The 16,522-nt window shown below is 30.4% G+C and overlaps 1 protein-coding gene across 4 annotated transcripts in view; it reads right to left on the reverse strand.

Moving 5' to 3' along the window:
* Positions 1-489: 489 nt before the first annotated feature.
* Positions 490-16,522, reverse strand: part of LOC148612598 (ceramide synthase 5-like) — a 32,415-nt gene continuing 16,382 nt past the window's right edge. For 2 of the 4 annotated variants that reach the window (XM_088594187.1, XM_088594184.1), the window contains 4 exons: positions 14,804-14,932; positions 10,273-10,379; positions 5,824-6,007; positions 490-4,859 (listed from right to left, as the gene is read on the reverse strand). In XM_088594187.1, the coding sequence (XP_088450313.1) occupies positions 4,728-4,859; positions 5,824-6,007; positions 10,273-10,379; positions 14,804-14,932 (552 nt within the window). In that variant the 3' untranslated portion in view covers positions 490-4,727. Of the gene's footprint in view, positions 4,860-5,823; positions 6,008-10,272; positions 10,380-10,998; positions 11,106-14,803; positions 14,933-16,522 lie in introns of all 4 variants that reach the window. The other 2 variants (XM_088594188.1, XM_088594186.1) reach the window with 1 other exon arrangement.

Below are 16,522 nucleotides of genomic sequence, written 5' to 3' on the forward strand. Positions count from 1 at the left end.
TCATTTGTTTGGTTTTTTTTTGTATGGTACAATATTTGATATTCCTAGCGAGATCATAACTGTAAACTAGATACATGTAAGTACTACGTGTGCAATGGTTGCGTAATGGATAAAATTCTAAAAATTTATTCAAATATACTGTAAAAATTAAACATTTTCGAGGGTTTTGTCATTATTCCTAGGTGAAAATAAGTCTTGTGGTTCAACATCTTAATGCTGTAAACAAGTCACTTTTCGTATGGGGCTTTTAAATTCACAGATATTCTGTGACCTGGAATGTAGGAAAAATAGCCAAAAACAAACATTTCCGTATTAACAGTACATTTTCAACAAAATTCACCCACTTCACATAGTCCAATGCACGATAAAATTGAAAGTTGCAAGCTACTCTTGTCGAGTAATGTATCACTGGCTATCCCCTATTTTGTTTATGTAAAACATCTCAAAGAGAAATCCAAAGCATTTTTAAAAAAAAGAATAAATGTCTGATATTATTGTAAAAGAGGTTTATTTTATGCAACACAATCCTTAAATAAAACAACTACTTGAACTACACAATCATTTCTAACAAAATAATTATATACAAGATTTGTAGAGAAAAATAATATTTAAAATGATGGTTTTGGTTTTTTCTTATGATTAATTGAACTCATTTTTTTTTCATATTAAACACCTCATGATTCCTAGTTCACTATAGACATGGAAGGTTGCCCAATTCAAGGACTGTTACTCCTTTCATGAAACACTGTTCACTGTGCAATTGGAAGGTGGCACTGTTCATTGACTTTACATAACTCTTCCAATGAAACATCGCTGACACCACTGACAATAGAGTAGTTAATAAGAGCTCCTCAGCCTTTCTTGCTACTCAGAAGAAAAACCTAGGCACTAGGTGAAAGAATCTATCTGGAATTTTACTTATCCAATTCTAAATATATAGTTTTACTGGTTGAAATTTTTACCATTACTTTTTTTCTTAGCTCCTCTGTTTGCACCAAACTTCTTGACAGAATTATTGTTCTTTATTTCTAGAGATATCTAACCAAATTTTTACCACCACCTGGTGGATAAAACTACTTTGAGTTGTGTATTACTACAATGCCGGCAATTTTTTCAAGAAGAAATTCTACTTTCTGCATCCGAGATTATTTTTTAGTGTAGCAGAAATGGCAGAGTTGTTCCGACTGTTGAATGGGAAGATTGTCCAATAAAAAGACTGTAAAACTTTACCAAGTCTTGATTGTTTTACAATGAACTGTGTACTATCAAAATTAAAACAAAAATTTGTTTTATTCTGTTCAATTTTTATGGATTAATTTTGCAGAAAATTTTTTAATAAGAGTTGATAGTAAAACAAGAAATTCTATTGTTCACAAAACATTGAATAATGAAAAATAACCTACCTAAGAATGACACTTTTCATCAATATTCTAAAAAAATAAAGTGCCTTGATTTAAAACTACTGTAAAATAAACTACCTCTCTTGATGTATTGATTCTCACGATTAGACAATCTGCAATTATTTGCAATATAAAGTATGCGAAAATATGCATATTAAACATCTAGCATATGATAACATTCAACATACAGTATCTTAAAAACTTGTGAAAATGTTTGACAACCATCAATCACAAAAATAAATACATATACAATTATTGCTTTGTAAAAATATCAAATTTAGTAATATTTTAAATTTATACAAACATACAGAATTATTCAGAATTTTAAATTTCAATAATTTTTTGTACACAACATTATACAAAAATAAAGTAGCAAAAATTGTAAAAGGATTTTGCTTGTACAAATCTCAAGGAGGACTTCACTTAATGATGGAGAAAAGTTCTGAGAGAACTTAATTGATAACTAAACCAAAGTGATCTAATTTACAAACTATTTAAGTGTAATGTTTTGTAAGAATCAAGCAAAATCAGAAAAATCAGAAACATACATGTCAAAACCCCACAAATCTGAAAATTTAATTTCACTCAAAATTGCTTTCTCTTTTTGAAAAGATCACCACGCTGCGTTACTGTAATTGCTCAGAACTTTTTCAATAGTATATTAAAAAAAATAGGTTTTTTACAGAGTTGTCTGCCCTTGAAATATTAAAATTCAGTGTATTTCATTGGAATTCTAACTCAATATACCAAAGTGATATGGAAAATCTTGTGTTTTTCCTTGATTTTGATGGTGCAAATAGTCAAACTAAACTTTCAAAATGGTTTTTTTTTTCATACCATGTTTCACCCACTGCCTGATTCTTACAAAGACTGACACTTAAGACTGTTTCTTAATATGTATCAACAAAGGTTAATATTTTCTTCAATCGTAGGAAAAAAGAGTACACAAAGGTCATTTCTAATTCATCAATGAAAAACCCTTTGCACTCAATTTCTGTAGTTTCTTGAAAAAAATCTAATAATATCATGGAACACAAAAATCACAAAATAATATAATTAGAAGCTATAAATAGAAACATATACTTGTATGTGTTTTGTTTTATCTTTAGCTATATCCAAACATTAATTAATAACTTTCCTAAAACAAGCAGAACTAAATACCTGACCATTTAATGATAAATGGACACAGACACCTGTTAACAAAACACAATCTAGCACAGGCATGCAAGAACATAAACGTTTTGGTTAGTATCATTATATGAAAAAATATATATATTAAATAATATTAATACGATATTGTAAAGCAATATTTATAATAAAACCTGATTTGATTAACAAAAACAAACCTGATTGAATAATGAAGGAAATTGTAACATACAAAACAGTTATATTATACATTAATTTAAAAAATAGAAGAATTGGTATGATTGCCAATGAGACCATCATCCACCAGAAGCCAAGCAACAAACAATTAAATTTGTAAGCCATGTTCATTGTCAAAACAGATGCATGAAATGCATTGGGGAAACTCTTTACACAAGTATTAGTTTATAAAAAAATATTTTAATCCTTGACCCAATGAGAGATCAAAATTTCTTCAATACTACATGTACAAGTAAAAAGGCTACATTTTTTGGTTCTTAATAATATATTCTCTATGCTAAATGAAAAAAAATACATAATTGACAAATTTTGAAACAGAAATACACATGATCATTTCAGCTCTTTATTTTTATTATCATATACTGGCAAAAATATCTACAAAAATGATTTTTATTTTGCCTAAAATGAAATGTGAAAAAAAAACCAAAATTTCTAGATATAAAACAAAGCCAATTAGTTATATTATTAACTCTCAAATTTTTGTTTGGTATGAAATGTATCAAGTAAAATTTGCTTTGCCCAGTCCTATATTTTAAACTGGTAAGAGAGTGCCCACATAGAAACAAGGCAGTTCCGACAATATGGGTGGTGAATGGTTAATTTTTCCTGCTGACTTTTTTATTTCAATGTAATGTTTATATTATAATTACGTCAATTAGTCAAGAGATTTTTTTTTTAAATTAATCATGGATGGCTCAGAAAATGATTGTAAAGTTCCCTAACAAAGCAACCACATTTCGCACAACACTAAAGAATTATTTCCCTTTTTTCAATGAATTTCAATGCTTGCCATGTGATTTATTTCTCTTTAACCATTGCAGTTCATCAAAAACCAACATGAAACGGAGAATGGGTGCATTTGTGGCATGAAATGGATGAACATTTTTTTAAAACAAAATTTGTGATGTGCCACCCACTTCCTGGTTTTTGCATGGACACCCTCTCAATTTTACAAAAAATATGTAACATTTATCAAATTAAGTACAATGAAATTTACTACATATGTACTATCATGATCACTTGTTTTCACTTAACAAGGTAAAAAAAAATATTAAGAAATACGAGTTCTTAGGCTTTAAGTTTCAATCTTGTTTACTGTTTAAGCAAGACTCTTTGAATTGAAGATGCATAATTACATTATTAAATAAAACTTCCCTTAAAAGCAATGAATGATGCAAAAAAAATTCATTTTCTAAAAAAGTATAAAAAAAAGCTTTTCTGGTTTGAACACCTCACGGCACTTCATGGCCTTGGAATGTAAAACTGGTAAGCAACAGACCATTTGGTTCACAAATAATATTTCAAGCTGCCATAGACCATATAAATAAGTTTTTCAGGGCTTAAGTCAATCACTCGTCACCTTGTACAACACTGGACATAAACATGTACAACCTTACAACCATAAACTGAAATTTATATTAACGCCCATCATCAGAAACCCATGGTTGGTTACATTTTGTACCGCTCAATCCAGAGCATAGTCAACCATCGGTTTCCACAATAATAAACACCTGCCAGCTATGATTTATCAAAAAGGCACATAGATAACATTTCTTTCTGGTATAAAAAAAAATCTTAAAATAAATTTTGTTGCTCTCTTTCCACTACGCTACTGAAAGTTTTAGGAATTTTATTATCATCCTCATTATTTTTACCCCATAATTTTCAATTTTCCTAGAAATATATAATTTTTTTATTAGAAATACAATCCAAAAAAGAAAAAAACATTTCAGTCAAGTTCAGTTGGATACGAATACCAGGAATCTCTGTTATCCTCTAGAACCAAGATTTATAAAACAATTTATGGCAGTGAAAATTCTTGAAGGCAAAGATCTTAAGATTAACTTGAACTGGCCTAATCAAGATAGATAACTCTACCAGTTCCTGGTAAGAAGAGAGAATGCATCATTTGACAGCCATAGATTATACAGATGGTAAAACAACCTAAGATTTATTGGAGCGTGTCCTCATTCTATTATTCCCGGTGTTGTTGTTCATTATTTCTTTTAAATCCTCCTCCAAGGCATCCTCCTCCTGGTCAGAGTTCCCCTCTGTATCACTTCTGGCATCTTGTAGCTGGAATTTTAAATAATGGAAAGATAATTGTTTCTTCAAATAAAAAAGATTGAAAATTCTTAAAGTTAGGTGTCATACAATGGAGGATAGTACATTCTGTCAGAGACAGTGTCTACTATTGTTTTGTTTTTGTATAAAATCATGAAATTTAAGCCAATTCTATTTAGGTTGGTTTGTGGAGGCTCTTGTTTAAAAAATATTAATTCTTGGTTAGGATTATGTTAGGGCAATCATAAAACATTTCTAAAAAGGGTTTTTGAAACCAAACTTTTTTAAAACATAAAAAGAAAAATAAATGTAGCTCTTATGAATATTGAACTAAATCAAAAAGTTCTTAGAAAGGTGTATTAAGCTGATAACCTCCTTGTAACAGTACTCAAAAACTTTAAGAAGTGTATCGAATTGATAGATTGATAACAAATTTATATCTAATGGCCAATATATTTCATACACTCTAAGCTGGATTTTTAATGAGCAAGCTCAAAGATGCACAAGCCTGCAGGATGGTAGTCACCCACCAAATTTTAATATTTTTTGTACACAACATTAATCAAAAATAAAGTAGCAAAAATTGTAAAAGGATTTTGCTTGTACAAATCTCAAGGAGGACTTCACTTAATGATGGAGAAAAGTTCTGAGAGAACTTAATTGATAACTAAACCAAAGTGATCTAATTTACAAACTATTTAAGTATAAGTTTTTGTAAGAATCAAGAAAAATGATTAAAATCAGAAACATGCATGTAAAAACCCCACCGATCTGACAATTTAATTTCACTCAAGACTGCTTTCTCTATTATCTCCCTATGGAGTGGTAATCTTATTCCAAGCCTGCCAATTATCACTCTATCTCCTAAATGCCGTGACCTTGGTGGAGAAGCAGTGACTAACCCCATGTCAAATCTTCTATACTCCTACCACCAGACCATCAAAGCAGTTCCAAAGTTGATGAAAAAAATACTCACCTTTCCTCTTGTGAACTTAGTCATCGCTGTTTTTATAATAAGAACTGTCCATATAATATGAAGAACTTGTAATACACACAACAACCCTTTGAGCAGTTTTATTACATAACTACTGTCTAAAATTTCTACTAAGTAAAACTTTTCTGCTAGGGCTGGAAGCTCCACAAAACAGGAATATAATACTCTGAAAATAAACGTCACAAGTTTTATACATGACACAAAAAGGTGTCATACCTGTTAACCCTAAAGCAACTACTGATTTATTTATCTTCTGTAAATTTCAAGATCAGTAAAGCTGCATCATTACTTTATACCATACAACAATTAAGTATTGAAGTTCACATAATTTTTCACATATGATTTTTTTTTAAGGATCATAACTTAAACCATATCTGACAGAATTAATCAATATCAGTACATTATAGACTAAGATCCATAAGATATCTACAATGTAGTTAATCTATATTTCTTATCTAAAATGGAATAAAAAAATAAGACAGAAACTACTGGAGAAGGCTAAAATTCCCCTTCATTTAATGTAAAAGCCACACATAGTAATTGTTAGTGCCAAAAAAAAAGATGACTAGATTAGTATACATGTATCTATATGCACGTATCTATTTGTAGTATTCATAACATTCCTAAAATGCAAATATCTGGATCGTTGCATATGAAATGATCGAAGACAGCTGGTGGAAGTTATATTGATTTCCTAAATGACAGGTGCATTACTTAAAAATTAAATTGCTTTACAAAAGAACTTTAAATACCCCCTTAAATAGAGTGTAATGTAAAATCTCTAAGTTCAATTATCTCCTTTTGGAGACCTCCCACAATAATTATCTCCCTTTGGACACCCCCCACAACAATTATCTGCACAGAGGGTATATCCATTATTTCAAAGCTTTACCCCACCCTTTTATGCACATAAGTACAGTACACTGGAAACAGCTTCGCAGATTTGTTATGAGTGCTGTTCATGCTTTGTAAATTTTTTCGCATCCTATATGGCAAAGCCTATGAGCTAGTGGAGTGATACATAGTGAATTAGAAAATTGTTATAGGTCCATAGAGGAGACTGATTAAAAATAAATGTATTCCTTCTTACACATCAACATATGATGCCAAGTCTACCTAAAATTTCACTGAAATGCCTTGAGTAGTTTGAAAGGAGTAGCACTTAAAAGTTTTAAACATGTAAACATCACTTTGTGGAGTTATAAAGAGGTTATCATGCTTGTCCTTTTTGCATATTTTGGAAAGTTTCCCCTTGTTAGATTAATAAATTCAGCATTTTTTTTTAATACGGCTGTATATCAAGCGAAAGATACAATATGACTCCATTAATATAGGGAATCCTAGGTCTTCAATAGGTATAGGGAATCCTAGGTCTTCAATAGGTAGACTGAAAACTTAATCTGATGATAAGGGAATTCAGTAAAAGAGATAACCCAGGATGACCATAATCATCTCCCATAGGTGAACCTGACGGTCATCATTATATGACCTCTATTACTGTCCATGAATCCAAAATTATTATTTTTATTATAATATAAAGAAAAAAAATCAAACCTCATAGGGCATAGTACCCTTCCAAAGAGCCTCCCCACTTCAAATGTACTTAAATCATATTTAACCTCTCCCTTTTAGGGCATGAGACTCCAAGCACATTTGCATATGATGCTTAACCTTAGCTTAACATTACTATTGAAATTTCTCAAATATCCCTTAAATAATTAAGAAGTTGTCCTTTGAAAAGAAATACTTACAGATAAATAGACAAACAGACATGAACAGAAAGACACTCAAAACTTTGTTTAAAGAGTGGTATAATAAAACATATTATGATTCACAAAAAATAATGTTACTGAAGCTTCATATTATATAGATAAAAAGTATACTGTGTTAGTATGGAGTAGAGTGTGTTATTTTTAAACTATGGTATACGTTTTAATGCAACTTTCATTGTAACATCAAATTACATTTGCTAACATCCTAAATTTCACAGAATAAATGCAATGAATGACTCCCTCAAATTTTTTTATGCATCCACATAAGTTTCTTTTCAGATTTCTAATTTCCACTTCCATAGATAAATTTGACAAGAGCATTAGAAGGGAGATAACTATATTGAATTTGAATATTCAGCAGCATCAATAGTGGATTTGACAATCAACTTTACAGCAGACATATCAGTGAAAACAGTAAACAATTATTTGGTCAAATGACGCACCTTTATATACAATACAATTATCTCCTTATTTTATATCAAATATTGAATGTATACCTCTACAATGAGATACAGCCTAATTTTTTTTTATATTCAAATAAAAAATAAAAATGATGTCTTGATCATAACAATGTGTGGTCAAATTTTGCATTTTTACAATCTAGAAACATCTACGTCATTCTCTATGGGAAACAATTATAATAACTCATTCTACAATATTTATTATGGTGTTTCCGAGCTTTGAATGTTTTAAATTCATGGAAATGGATATGAAACCATTTTATTTAAATTGTTACTATCTTTTCATTATTGATTAAAGCAAGGCTCTAACTATAAGCAAATAATGAAAAACTGCTGCTTTGGAAAAGGTAATATAGCAATTGTTTTCAGGCTTGGATGTCATGAAAAATCTTATGTTCAGATTTTCCGCAATCTTGAGTTTTTCTTAAAATTTCAAGATATTAGAGTTGATGATGAATTTGAGGAAATCCTAACAGACTTTTTTAGGAAACATTCATTATTTAATATGATGTTAAAACAATTCTCCTTTTCTTCATGAGTATGCAATTCAGTAAACATACTACAAACAGTGTTCTAGGATTTTTCAGAAATTCAGGTTTCCTCAGGAAAAATCCATATAAAATCAACTTTCCCACAGTCAATGACTGCTTTCCTAACAAAACAAATCCTTACAGCATATGAAGTTTTCAACTTGCCACTGGAAAGTGTAACTAAGTACCTAAGTTTTCCTGACCCAAATTTCACTTGCCATGGGTAACGGGAAATTGGAATCCTAGAACACTGTATATATACATCGTGTTCTTTTGTAATTTTTCGGCAAAATTAAACCCTTAATAAACAGTTTTTCAGAGAGGCGATAAATCAAATTAATAAAAACAAATTGAAAATGCAACGGTCAAAAAAATATACAGAAAAAGACAGTTAGTAAACACTTGTAGAACTTGACAGCAATACGAGGAGAAAAAAAATAAAACAAAAAGTAGTTACAGTATGACTGTACAATTGATAGTCTCAATTACCCATGTTTTGATAATTCAGGTTCAATTACAAAATCAGCCCATTTGCCTTACCTTATGTAATTTAAGGATTCAAGCCAATAAAGTCAAAGGACATTACATTTTTTTTAAAACAGTATAAATTTTAGACCAAGCCCCTCTTTCCACTTTCAAATTGTGTATATTGGTACCTGGTATGTCTTGAAGATACATCTGAATATATTTATCTATACTACTATACAGAGGTCAGGAAGTAATAAGGTGTATAAAAATATGCCTGACTCTTACTTGGACATGTACTAATAATTTTGAAGCACAAAGATGCATCAAAAATCTTAACAGAAGATTGTTTTCATTCAAATTTTGGACTAATGCTAAGTAACTGTATTTCCTTACACTTAACTCCTGACTTCAAATTATTATTTTATAGAAAAAATATTTCTCACACAACTACAGTAGTACAGATTTGCTATGCAAGTTTTATCAAAATAGGATGAATATATATGATAATACAGTATCAAATTGTTAAGGAAATACATTACATACATTATAAACATAAAAACTGTTGTGTGCACTAACTATAGTCATTTTTTAAGTAATGTCCGAACTTTTAACATATGTCTATGAATTTATTGTTTATAATGTGATTTTAAAAACAAACATCAAGGAATTTTCAAATTTACAAGATCTATCTTTGGGGCTGGATATCAAGACTATACAATTGTCAGTGTATTGCAAAGAAAAGAAAACATCAAATTAATACAAATACAAAAGTAGTGCCCAGTCTTCAACAAAAAGCCCATGTGAAGAGTCACACTAAAAGGATGCCTTCTATCATGCCATACCTTGACCATGGGTTCAATTTCCATTACTGACTACAATTGTTTACTTTAGGTGATTTCTTTTGAAAATCAACTTTTTATGGAGAGTGTTAGCATGGATAACCACTTCCCAATAATTAAAATAAAATAAAATTTGAACTTTCTTCAGGAATTCAACAAGAGTCCTATTTGTAGAACAGTGTTTGATAAAGGGGCATCCAGGAGTTGGAACCTACACTTTTATTACCCCCCTTTTTTTCAAAATCCTACGACCCACCCTTAGTACAAGGCTAACTTGAACTAACAGTAGAACCCTTGGTATTGGTCGGATCATAGAAAGCACCCTGTGTAAACAGTATACTATACTTGTAACTTCACATACACATATGGATATATAAATAATCTCGTAACGATCCAGAGTGGGGCAAATATCAAAAAACATACATCCGCTATTTTGTCCTTCTTCACATATGCAGATGATTTAGCAAACTGAAACATGCAATAATTTTCCTTGTTAAAACATTAATTTCCTGAACCATAAATATTACTATCTACGTTTGCACAGGCAATACAAAGAAACCAGTATAAACAGAACCATGATAAAACTGAACGACGCTCAAACTTGAAATGTGTTCATTCAATCATGAAAGAACTGTTAATAAAGGGAGATAATCATAACTTGAAACATTTCTGGTAAAGAGAAAGGACAGAATTATTTAAGGTTCAGTTTAAACTGGTTTACAGTACTCGTGCTACAGTATAAGTGGTTGTTTTTATGGGTATCTAAATTTCCTGTTTTTTTTGTTTTTTTTCATGCAAACTCAACCATCAAGTAATGTTAGTACTGACTCATGCCTCTACTCATCAATCACACAATTCTTCATCAAACAGTCATGAAATTTAGACCTTGGGGAAAAACCAACTTATACTGCATTTACCATACTTCAAGCTCTGAACAACATCTGATGTTCAAACTCACTCTAGATACTGCAAACAAATTAAAAAATCAAAGAATTTGATAAGGACTATCTGCTGCAGTTAGTAAGAGAGAGAATGAACATCTTCCGCTGTGTGGAGCTTAACCATAATTGTGTGTATTAACACTTACATATAGGGGTATATAATTAATCTTGTGACAAACCAAAGTGGTGCAAATATCATGAAACAAACATCTGCCATAGTGTCCCTCTTCACATATATGGCCGATTTTGCTAACTGAAATAACGAAACAGGAACTAAATCAATATAGATATAAAGAGATTAACTATACATGTATTTTCTTATTTCCTTTGATTCCTGATTTATTATGCAATAGCAATATCAAAATAAAATGGGCAGTAAATCTAAAAATAACATCTTGGTTTTCAGGTATTTCCTTATAAAATGGGCAGTAAATCTAAAAATAACATCTTGGTTTTCAGGTATTTCCTTATAAAATGGGCAGTAAATCCAACTAAAAATAACATCTTGGTTTTCAGGTATTTCCTTATAAAATGGGCAGTAAATCTAAAAATAACATCTTGGTTTTCAGGTATTTCCTTATCTTTTTGATGATGCCTACCAGTGGTTACTCATTTTATTGTCATATAAAAAATGAATACACAAGTCCCTCTTTACTTTGGCTGTAAACAATGAATTAACTATGAATATCATAATTGATTGCTTTTTATCTAGTACAAATTAAAAACCAAAGATATCAGAAATTTTTTGTTCTTTTAAAAGTTGAAAGGCATTCAAATACTTATAAAATTAAGATTCTCATTAGTGAAAGCATGATCCACTTTCCTCAGATGATAGAGAAGCTTAAAATAAATACAGATACAACAGATAACTGCTTAAAGCACACTATATAACATATCCCCTTTTTTTCAATGTTTCAAAAAGTATTTAACCACCACCCAAACAAATTCAACATCATTCAAAGTGAGTTTTTTTTTTCAAGTTATAAATAGAAAAAGAGAACAGAAGGGCAGTGGTATACCATAATAAGTCGTACATCAAAAGATAAGCATGCAAAATAGGAATATATTTTTAAAAATTACTTAGTTAGTTTGAATTATTCCCCTTTGAAAAGCCATTAGAATTATTAAAACAAGAGGCTCTCAGGAGCCTAAATCGCCCACCTGGTTGAATATTGCCTTTCAATGGCAATAAATTTAACAAGACGTTGTCCAACAATTTTGACTTGAGAAGTCTTTGGTAGGACTTATCATAAGGATCATTTCAATAATTGAAAGTTTCTTTTAATCTATCATTATTTTCAAGATATTGACTTAAAACTGTAAAAAAAAGTCATTTTTCCCCTTTCAAGGTCGATAACTTTTATTAGGAGTCCGGTCTCACTAACCACTTCCAGGACAAATGGCCACCCCCCTATGTAGTACCAAAAACACACTGAACCTAGAAATATGCATTGTACATACATTATTTGTGTGTATTCTGATCAAAAGTAGTTAAAATAAAGATGAGAATGTGTACTTTAAAATCTTTTCTGTAATTTACTACAAAAGTGTATGAATATTGTTTACATGTGTGAGTGATTTGCCTCCATGCTGCCAGTTAGCAGAAAAGGTAAAAATGTTGATTTTTAGTTTTTTAATTCAAGTAAATTTTGTGAAGAATTTCCAAAGTCATCGTACCATTAGAATAATGATTTTGAAAACCTTCTTTTCTAAGCTTCGCAATGGTATGCAACTTTCAGGTGTCATTTGTCTTGGGTATTCTCAGTGAAACATTGAAAATTACTTTTTTAACATGTAAAATAAAAGAATCATTAGGTGGTTAGTGAGACCTCATAAGACAACTTTTATCCATGAAGACTTTTGTAGTCCTAATAATAAGGATCATTTCTGCTATTGAAAGAATTTGGCTAAACCTATCGGTTTTGGAGATATATGTGAAAAACTACTGTCTGACCCCTACACTGTATGTTCTATTTTAATTAACGGCTGCCATGTTTATTGACAGATCAAAAATTCCCACATCAGTTCTATGCAGGATACAACATGGAACATTCGTATCATGTTTGGTTCCAATTAATCAAATAATGTCACAGGAGAAGATTTCTAAAAGAAATAACCTTAAAAATAGCAAAAATTGTTGAAAAAGGGCAATATCTCCAATATGACTCAACAGTTTAAAACCAAAATTTGACCGTTAATAGATTTCATCATGCTGAACACTTTTACCCATGTCAGAATTAAGTTAAACCTAACGGTTTTGGAGATATATGTGAAAAACTACTGTCTGACCCCTATGTTCTATTTTTAGTAATGGTGGCCATGTTTTTCGACAAATCCAAAAACCCCACATCAGTTCTATACAGGATACCCAAAGGAACATTCGTACCAAGTTTGGTTTCAATTGGTCAAGTAGTGTCAGAGGAGAAGATTTTCGAAAGAAATAACAATAAAAACAGCAAAAATCGTGGAAAAAGGGCAATAACTCCAAAATGGCATAGGTCTCACTAACCACTTCTAACGTTTCCATTACTTTACATGTTAAAAAAGTAGTTTTCAAAGTTTCATTGTGAATTCCCAGGACAAATGACATCTTAAAGTTGCATACCGTTATAAAGCTTGGAAAATAAGGCTTCCAAAATCATTATGCTAATGGTACGATGGTTGTAGAAATTCTTCACAAAATTTACTTGAATAAATAATACTGAAAGTCTACATTTTTACCTGTTTTGCTAACTGACAGCATGGAGGCAAATTACTCATACTTGTAAACAATATTCATACACTTTTGTAGTTAATTACATATATGATTTTAAAGTACACATTCTCAGCTTTATTTTAACTACTTTTAATCATAATACACACAAATAATGCACTTACAATGCATATGTCTAGGTTCAGTGTGTTTTTGGTACTACGTCAGGGGTGGCCATTTGACCCGGAAGTGGTTAGTGAGACCTTAACGGATTAAAACCAAAATTTGACCAGAGATAGATCTTATCATGCTAAACACTTTTACCCTATGTCAGAATTTAGTTAAACCTAACGGTTTTGAAGATATATGTGAAAAACTACTGTCTGATCCCTATGTTCTATTTTCAGTAACGGCAGCCATGTTTTTTGACAAATCAAAAATCCCCACATCAGTTCTATGCAGGATACTCCAAGAAACATTTATACCAAGTTTGGTTCTAATCCGTCAAGTAGTTTCAGAGGAGAAGAGTTTTGTATAATTGTTAACAACGACTACGGACAACGGATGCCAAGTGATGGCAATAGCTCACATGGCTTTTGGCCAAGTGAGTTAATGATGTAATTCACATTCAAAATTAATCTAATTTTTGAAAGTTCATAGTTAAATTTTGAGTCGTTCATTTAAAAAAAAACATTTCCTCAATAATAGGCCAAATATTTCAAAACAATACAAAGATTTAAAAATTATCCATTATTACATTACAAAAAGTTTCACTTTTTTATAATTAGTGTATCCATTAAAAAAGATAAATATAATTACAAAACTCTTTTCTGTACCTTTGAAATAGAAATTGTGATTAAAACAATAAATCAAATATACGGTAAATAATTACTTCTAACAAGACTAATATATGACCAGATTGATTCAGGTACTACTTCCCAGTCGTTTAGCCACTAGCAAAGCAAATGGTAAACTTGCATTTTAAAATTCAATCAATAGTTTAAATCAGTTGGGATCAAATCTGTTAATTGGTAGAATCCTTTGATTTTATGAGAACCTGTAAATTTTCAATGAATAATTTAATTTCATAAGAAATTAGACATCATGTTCGGGCCAAACAGGAAACAATAAAAACTGATAGATTGTTGTCTTTCAAAGTAATGTACCATTTAGACAACCAATGTTTGGGCTTTTATGTGATCTCAACTATATCTCATATACATGATGTCCTTAATTATCGGTATTCGGTAAGTACTTACAGCTAAAATATAATCTACTGGATCATGAATACACAGTACTAAGGCTCCTATACGGACTACATTCATGGACCAAGATAACATCATCAGAACAACAGTAACAATGTGATGAACTAAGAATTCCAAGAAATCCTAAAATTTACAATAACATAATAAATACATGAGGATGCTTATGAACATGAATAAAGTTTACAGTTACAGGAAATACAACGTGAAGCTGCATGCGTTGTCATGCTATGGCATACCCCAACATGTACAGGAAGTTGATATCAGAAAACAACCAAAATTGCTATAAAAGTATGCCTCATCTTTATGAAGCCATAAACCAAATTTTAAATCAATCCATCTATTGGTAGGCGACATTTTTTAGAATAAAATTTTCTTTATCATTCCATATAATGAAAAAAATGCCAAAGCCACAGGAAACAGGAAGTTGAAAACAGAGAGCAAGCAAAATTGTTTACAACATATGTCCCATTTATATGGAGACTTCCAAATTTGAAATTAATCCATCCATTGAGAGCAGAGATAATTGTAATGAAAATCTGGATGTAAGGATGAACAGATGGACATACCATCCACTCATTGAGTGGGGGTATAAAAATGCCAATCATACTGTTATTGTTCTCATTTTCACAGTTGGTGATTTATGTATCAGTTAATATAAAATATTATACTCCCTATAGTAGAGGTGATTCATGGTTTGGAAAAACCCACTAAACAAATGATGTTTTTCTATCTACATATGTTACATTTATATAAAATAATAATACTTTTTTGCATTTCAATCTGCACTTTCAAGAAAATCACTTTTATTTCCCACTAAAATCAACCAAATCAAACTAAATCAAGAAAGTTAACTCTTGCAAAGTTCCATTTTCATACGCAATTTATGTCATTTTTTTTTTTGCACAAAAACCAAAAGAAAAACTAAGATTGGTTATATGGTCTATAACTCCTTCTAACGAAAAATAAAAATTAATTGGCCGGAATTTTGACAATCATGAATTGCTTCCTGTCCAATTTTTATAAAGACTGATACTTATTTCAGAAGTATTGAGTCTACATTTTGATCAAAAACGCTACATGTGAATATTTATTATCCACAATTCATATTGATTGTGAAATTCTTTAAAATGAACACATAACAAAAATTCCTTTTTTAAAATTACAATTTCAGAATATAAATATTGCCAATTTGTTGTGCTGTACATGTGTAAAAAGGAGTGACCTCTCATCATTGGAATCAAATATGTAGGAAGATCAACATCTAAATATAAATTGTATACAAGAAGTACTCAAAACTAATACCCTAATACAACTATTGCAATGTTTTTGTCATTGCTAAAATGTGCACAATTTGTATTGCAATAAATAAAATTTACATAACAATAATACATCTTATACTACTGAAGTACATTTATATTTTCAAAACTGTAGATAATGAACATCTAAACTGAACAAAAGAGGTTTGATTAGGTATGTTTCTCTATATCACCCAGTAATCTTAAAGTGAACCTAATAGAACTGAGTGTAAACTATGTATTGACTTTTAATTCCAGACTGGGAGGTTTACAAAAATTCTCATACATTAAATCACATTTTTAGAACTGAGTGTTCAATTATCTATTGATTTTCAATTCAGGCTTCGAGGGTTTACAAAATTCTAACAAATTTAATTAAATTTTAACCACAAAGGTCACAGCTTGATCCTATGTTTCA

Source organism: Perna viridis, chromosome 7, assembly GCF_037379345.1.
Source record: "Perna viridis isolate PV_CMFRI_1.1 ecotype Kerala chromosome 7, ASM3737934v1, whole genome shotgun sequence".
In the NCBI taxonomy this organism is placed as follows: domain Eukaryota; kingdom Metazoa; phylum Mollusca; class Bivalvia; order Mytilida; family Mytilidae; genus Perna; species Perna viridis.